Below are 7,929 nucleotides of genomic sequence, written 5' to 3'. Positions count from 1 at the left end.
CAGTGGCAGTAAATTCACTAAAGAAGATAATTCCAATGCCTTTGGCCATAGGTAGTATAATTTCTCTGTGGTTTCCATGATTTCATGATGGGGGCCACAGTGGCTTCTGTTGTGGCCCAGTGGCATTCTACTGGAGCATTCTTTGTGAGCAAAGCACCCTTTGCTCACAGTCTAGTCTTATAAATGGAACAGAGAATGACCTCACAAATCACACATGGGCGCTCAGTTTCCCTTTCCCTCTGCCAGCTTCTCCTTCTTTCCTTCTCCTCAGTTCTCTCCTTTGGGAACGTGAGATCAATTTGAGAATGAGAGGATGGCTTAGATGCTGCGCTGCTGCACTAGGACAGATCGCCCTGCAGTCCTCTGTATGGTTTTCAAGTGTGCTGTTTTGCCAGCAACCGTTTATCCTACCATTCCTGATGGGCCTGAATCCAGATGCACTGGCTTGGTTTTACCATTTCAAGGGCAAAAATCAAGAAGTACAGATGTTATCAGTGGTATCAAGTGCTGCTGAAGGCAAAAGGGGATTGAGATAAATTTCCTAGATATAGTAATAAACCGTTTTCAGTTAAATTACTGACCACAGTCTCAGCAGAAAAACCAGTGAAAGGCAGACCGTAATGTGCCAAGAATAAAGAAAATTTGAGGAGATACAGAAGACTGGGAAATGTTGCCATTTAAATAAGTTTGGCTGAGGAGAAAAGAGAAATAGGCTGGTGGCCAGAAGAGGAAGTAGTGACCAGGAATGTTTGTTTGTTGTTCTTATTTGATGAATAAATAATGAATAAGGTCGGTTGTACATGTTAGCAACTAAGGGGAAAGAGTCAAAACAGAGGGAAAAACGGTGGAAAGGGGGATAGGTGAATTAAAAAGGATGCTAAAGGGAGATGAACAGCAAGAATACAACTCTGAGAAAGACTTAAAATGTCATCTGGTCAATACTCTCTTCTTTCAAGGGTAACAAACCAAATTCTGAACACAATTATAGGTTTGGGGAGTTCCCTGGTGGCCTAGTGGTTAGGATTCTGGGCTTTGATTGTGATGGCTCTGTTTGAAATCCCTGGCTGGGGAACTGAGATCCCACAAGCCATGAGGTGCAGCCAAAAAAAAAAAAAAAAACAACAACATAGGTTTCAAATCTAGTTTCTTAATGAGTCAGTTGGCTTTAATTTCTCACCTAATAAGTTTTCATAAATTTCCCTTTGACATTATTTGTGTAATTTGTGTCAATTAATGGAATGATTTTGATATTTATTAGCAGAAAACCCCAAAATATACTGTTTTGAAGAATTTATTTTTACAATCCTAAGTTCCTATAACCACTTTTCTCCTATCACATATTTTCCTCTCATGTAAAAGTTTTGTTTAAAAATAGGTTGTACATAATAAAGGCCATATATGACAAACCCACAGCCAACATTGTCCTCAGTGGTGAAAAACTGAAACCATTTCCACTAAGATCAGGAACAAGACAAGGTTGCCCACTCTCACCACTATTATTCAACATAGTTTTGGAAGTTTTAGCCACAGCATTCAGAGAAGAAAAAGAAATAAAAGGAATCCAAATCGGAAAAGAAGAAGTAAAGCTGTCACTCTTTGCAGATGACATGATACTATATATAGAGAATCCTAAAGATGCTACCAGAAAACTACTAGAACTAATCAATGAATTTGGTAAAGTTGCAGGATACAAAATTAATGCACAGAAATCTCTTGCATTCCTATACACTAATGATGAAAAATCTGAAAGTGAAATTAAGAAAACACTCTCATTTACCATTGCAACAAAAAGAATAAAATATCTAGGAATAAACCTACCTAAGGAGACAAAAGATCTGTATGCAGAAAATTATAAGACACTGATGAAAGAAATTAAAGATGATACAAATAGATGGAGAGATATAGCATGTTCTTGGATTGGAAGAATCAACATTGTGAAAATGACTATACTACCCAAAACAGTCTACAGATTCAATGCAATCCCTATCAAACTACCAGTGGCATTTTTCACAGTACTAGAACAAAAAAATCTCACAATTTGTATGGAAACACAAAAGACCCCGAATAGCCAAAGCAATCTTGAGAAAGAAAAATGGAGCTGGAGGAATCAGGCTCCTGGGCTTCAGACTATACTACAAAGCTACAGTAATCAAGAGAGTATGGTACTGGCACATAAACAGAAATATAGTTCAATGGAACAGGATAGAAAGTCCAGAGATAAACCCATGCACATATGGTCACCTTATCTTTGATAAAGGAGGCAAGAATATACAGTGGAGAAAAGACAGCCTCTTCAATAAGTGGTGCTGGGAAAACTGGACAGCTACATGTAAAAGAATGAAATTAGAACACTCCCTAACACCATACACAAAAATAAACTCAAAATGGATTAAGGACCTAAGCGTAAGGCCAGACACTATTAAACTCTTAGAGGAAAACGTAGGCAGAACACTCTATGACATAAATCACAGCAAGATCCTTTTTGACCCACCTCCTAGAGAAATGGAAACAAAAACAAAAATAAACAAATGGGACCTAATGAAACTTAAAAGCTTTTGCACAGCAAAGGAAACCATAAACAAGATGAAACGACAACCCTCAGAATGGGAGAAAATATTTGCAAATGAAGCAACTGACAAAGGATTGATCTCCAAAATTTACAAGCTGCTCATGCAACTCAATATCAAAAAAACAAATAACCCAATCCAAAAATGGGCAGAAGACCTAAATAGACATTTCTGCAAAGAAGATATACAGATTGCCAACAAACACATGAAAGAATGCTCAACATCATCAATCATTAGAGAAATGCAAATCAAAACTACAATGAGATATCATCTCACACCGGTCAGAATGGCCATCATCAAAAAATCTACAAACAATAAATGCTGGAGAGGGTGTGGAGAAAAGGGACCCCTCTTGCACTGTTGGTGGGAATGTAAATTGATACAGCCACTGTGGAGAACAGTATGGAGGTTCCTTAAAAAACTAAAAATAGAACTACCATATGACCCAGCAATCCCACTACTGGGCATATACCCTGAGAAAACCATAATTCAAAAAGAGACATGTACCAAAATGTTCATTGCAGCTCTATTTACAATAGCCAGGACATGGAAGCAAGTGTCCATCAACAGATGAATGGTTAAAGAAGATGTGGCACATATATACAATGGAATATTACTCAGCCATAAAAAGAAACGAAATTGAGTAATTTGTAGTGAGGTGGATGGACCTAGAGGCTGTCATACAGAGTGAAGTAAGTCAGAAAGAGAAAAATAAATACAGTATGCTAACACATATATATGGAATCTAAGAAAAAAAAAAAAAAAGGTCTTGAAGAACCTAGGGGCAAGATGGGAATAAAGACGCAGACCTACTAGAGAACAGACTTGAGGATATGGGGAGAGGGAAGGGTAAGCTGGGACAAAGTGAGAGAGTGGCATGGACATATATACACTACCAAATGTAAAATAGATAGCTAGTGGGAAGCAGCTGCATAGCACAGGGAGATCAGCTCGGTGCTTTGTGACCACCTAGAAGGGTGGGATAGGGAGGGTGGGAAGGAGGGAGATGCAAGAGGGAAGAGATATGGGGATATATGTATATGTATAACTGATTCACTTTGTTATAAAGCAGAAACTAACACACCATTGTAAAGCAATTATACTCCAATAAAGATGTTAAAAAAAATAGGTTGTAATTCAAAATCGGATAAATTAGCTTAAAGGAATAACGGGGATTAATTTATGTTTCTGTATTTATATTATTAGTCCCAATGATGTAACAAGACATGAAATGTTAAATAGACTGAGTTATCTTTAAAAAGCACTTTGGAATTAGTGGAACCATTGTTATTTCCAAGAATAGAGATGTTAAAATGTCAAGTTAATTCTCAGTTATTCACAGAGTTTGAAATTGGCTTGAGTCAAGAATCCAAAAGGGTAAAGGAATTATGCATTTAAGACACAACTGCTTCTGGAAGATGATAGTGGAATTTACCTTTGTATATAGAGATTCTTTTTTTTTAAATTAATTTATTTATTTATATTTGCTGTGTTGTGTCTTTCTTGCTGCACAGGCTTTCTCTAGCTGCAGAGAGCGGGAACTACACTTCATTGCGGTGCACAGGCTTCTCATTGTGGTGGCTTCTCTTGTGGAGCACGGGATCTAGAGCGCAGGCTCAGTAGTTGTGGCGCACGGGCTTAGTTGCTCTGCGGCATGTGGGATTTTCCCGGACCAGGGCTCGAACCCGCGTCCCCTGCATTGGCAGGCGGATTCTTAACCGCTGCGCCACCAGGGAAGCCCAACCTTTGCATATAGAGATTCTGATGCTTGAGAGCATTTAAATTTTCGCCCCAAAATGAACCTACAATGTAAATATCTACCTTTTAGTTAGATTCACTCTAATGCTGCTGCCAAAAGCCAGGCTTAGCTGGAACTACATCTTCCTTATTTCAGGGAAGCAATTGTCTTGCTTGTTTATACTGGTACCTAAGGCAGGCAATTGCATTGGCTAAAAAGGGAGTTGGTTTACTGTTTAAAAAGTGTTTGTTTTATTATGTCAATGAAGAATCTACCTAATTAATTAAGTACAGGAAGTAACAGCATTGGTCAGGATTTTTAGGCAATGTTGAGAATTAATTTTATATTACTATTGGATTCATATAAACTCCCTGCAGATTTTTCTATGTTCCCACTAGATCCTAAGCATTTATCTATTATTGTATTATCAATATATGTGGAAAGTTCCTCAGGAACATGTTTTTATATAAGCGATGAAAGGGGACACATAGCTGCTATACGGAGCACACAGGAAAAACAAAACAAAACAAAAAACAAACAAACAAAAGAAACAGACATGAAAGGTAAGTGAAGACTCTTAGAGGAAGTGCCCTCTAAAGTGGGATGTGAAGGATTAGTTTGCACTTTAGAAGAGTTTTTTTTTTTTTTTTTCTGGAGTAAATACATTTATTGATACCCATTTTATATAGTTCAATGAAATAATCTATAAATATAAAAGCATTGTTTTTTTTGGATATCACCATGGCCCATGTAAATACTCAACAGTCAGAATCGTCTGCAGGAAGCATTCCAAGTCACACGGTTAGGTTTACAGACCTGAATATACATATTTCATTAAACAGTGGCACTTATGTACTCAAGTGGTCCAGTGGCTTTGGAATATATGACTACTGGGCATGTGGAGTAAAAATAACGTGTAAGTTTAAGTCAATGGAAAAGGGTATCAACTGTCAACAAAAAGAAACAATTATGAATTAATATCCTAGGTGAAGAAAGTACCACAGTTGACACTTGGCGTCAGAATACTGAAGACGAAGTATGTTTAACGACACATCGTGGTGCCATATGCTCTCTTCAAGTCCCAGTGGGCAGCCCACCAGCGCCTTAGGGTCATTCAGGATCAACAAAACAGCAATTCTTAAAGGATCTCAATAGCTTAGAATAAAAGGAATGTGGGGGCTGGTATCAAGTTTAAAGAAAAGTGAGCTACATAATTCAGTGACATAATGAGTTTCCCTCCTAAGAGGAGGAGATTGCGGGGAAAACAAATTCTTTTTTAATTCCCTTTGTTACAGTGATCAGAATCATTTATCTAACGTGGGAGCAAGAACCCAGATATCTGGTACCCAAAACACAGGTGCACTAATTTTCTTCTGTTTTAAAGTTTGTTCTTCAACACTTCCGAGGGAACTAATGCAGCGGCCACTGTTGAGCCTTGTTCTTGACTTGATGCAGCATAAAATTTTTTCATTTCTTCAGAAACAAATACAGGAATGTCCTTTGCTGCAGTCAGACCATGTGTCTTCTGAGTTAGCAAGCAAATGCATTTAGAAGGTCTGAGGTGTGCAAGGTCCAAAATTGAAATCTGAGAGGCAGTGTTAGAACTTAAGCAAGGCAGGATTTTCAGAGACTACTCAAATGAAAATCTAAGCGAAGCATATAAAAACTCAGTTCTTTCTATTATTTTCAACTGGTAATTGACAGCAACATTCTCTAGTAAGGATGGGTAAGTGATGTTATCTCCAGGTCCAAAATATCCCAACTACTTAAAGTAGGACCCCCAAGAGGAGAAAGACACTTGAGGTCTGTGGTCTATAAAATTCTTTTTTGCCATTTTTTTAAAAAAAAGAAATAGTAGCTTCAGTTGCACACCACTGGTTGAAGGGGTTTTCATCCAAATGAGAAACTCTACCCCTTGTCTCTAGTGCAACAGGCACCAGATTCCCACAAGCGGCAACTTCCATGTCCTGTAGCACGTGGCATCTGACCCTGGAGTGAAGAATAAGCTGGCACAGACCCCGACCACCGGCATTCAGGCTAGATGGCATGTCGTGGCATGCCATTGTGTGTCAACGCTTTCAGGCTGGGGGCACTGGTCTGGTGACCACAGCTCCTGTGAGAAGTCACACCCACCTCAAAAACCTCATGAATAGCTTTTCGGAAACAATGGAAGTTGTAGTCTATTAAACCTTTTCGTTCAAAACTTTCTTCCCTAAGGATGCAGACCAGTGCCAAAAATTTAGTCACCTCCTTTAAATACAGGACCGTTGTGTTATTCAGCTTGATGATGGCCATAGATTCTTTGTCATAAGCACTTCCACTTCCATCTTCCTTTAACCCATATATACAAGACACATCAATTACAACATCAATCATGTCACAGCAAAGTTCATACGACTGCATATCCACAGGAGAACTGTCTGTTGCAATGTAGATTTTGCTGACGACATCGAAGAGAAAAGCTTTTTCAATACCTGAATTTGATATAAAGATATTTAATAGATTTTCCAAGGTCGGTAGTTGTGGGATAAGTTTCTGCACCACCTTACTAAAGGCTTCAAATATTGAATGGTCATAGATACTAGTCAAATAAAAGCTAAGGTGGAGTTTTTCTAGCCCAGCATCTGCAAGGTCGTCATTGGCCCTTTGATGAATGTCCATCTGTGTTTCTATTTTGTGATCATCAGACAGACCATCAACTTTGTGAATAAAAACCTCAAAATTCATGCCTGGGTTAACTTTGTAGGCTTTAGAAACAGTCATGTGAAGTCTTGTTAAAGCCTCCATGTAGTTATCCTGTGCATCAATGTCATATATCAAAGCTCCTGTTCCCCTGAAGATCATCTCGTAGTCAAAAGTAGGGTCGAAAAAGTCCATTTGCCCAGGAAAATCCCATATTTGGAAATTCACAAAGGAGCTATTTGACATGTCATCTTTGTAAATCTTGTTGGTACTTTCCAAAAAGAGGGTCTCGTTGGGTGACATTTTATGAAACACCACCTTCTGGATGGAGGACTTGCCGCTGCGCCTGAGCCCCACGAGCAGAATCCTAGGCTTGGAGCTGTCAGCGCCCCCCCACCCCCCACCCCGGGACACAGCCTCGGCCGGTCAGCGCCCCAACCCCGCCGCCCGCGGCTGCCGCCTCCTCTTCTTCCTCCTCCACGCCGCAGCCGAAGTCCTTTGGGAACGAGTCCGCCGGGCCGTAACTGCCGGCGAGGGGCGTCTCCTCCGCCCCGTACTGCAGGGACATGGTGCTGGAGCCGCCGCCGCCCGCGCCCTGACAGGCCACGCCAGGCCGAGCCAGGCCGCCGCCTCCCCAGGCCGCCGCCGCCACCGCCCCCGGCAGCCGCCAACGGCATGCGGTCCCTAGAAGAGTTTTTTTTTTTTTTTTTTTTTTTAATAAATTTATTTATTTGTTTGTTTTTATTTTTGGCTGTGTTGGGTCTTCGTCGCTGTGCGCGGCTTTCTCTAGCTGTGGCGAGAGGGGTTACTCTTCGTTGCGGTGCACTGGCTTCTCATTGCAGTGGCTTCTCTTGTTGCGGAGCAGCGGCTCTAGGTGCGTGGGCTTCAGTAGTTGTGGCTTGCGGGCTCTAGAGCACAGCCTCAGTAGTTGTGGCGCACGGG

The 7,929-nt window shown here is 40.4% G+C and overlaps 1 protein-coding gene across 1 annotated transcript; it reads right to left on the bottom strand.

The window, feature by feature from the left end:
• Window positions 1–6,143: 6,143 nt before the first annotated feature.
• LOC132353180 (ras-related GTP-binding protein C-like) lies at window positions 6,144–7,640 on the bottom strand. Its single transcript, XM_059904181.1, is given in 2 exon segments — window positions 6,144–7,392; window positions 7,394–7,640. Coding segments are annotated over 2 exon segments (1,212 nt in total). The 5' UTR covers window positions 7,556–7,640; the 3' UTR covers window positions 6,144–6,342.
• Between the last annotated feature and the right edge of the window lie 289 nt (window positions 7,641–7,929).

Source organism: Balaenoptera ricei, chromosome 1 (assembly GCF_028023285.1).
Source record: "Balaenoptera ricei isolate mBalRic1 chromosome 1, mBalRic1.hap2, whole genome shotgun sequence".
Classification (NCBI taxonomy): Eukaryota; Metazoa; Chordata; class Mammalia; order Artiodactyla; family Balaenopteridae; genus Balaenoptera; species Balaenoptera ricei.
Note: the sequence above shows the minus strand (reverse complement) of the source record. Positions and strands in the feature narration are given on the sequence as shown.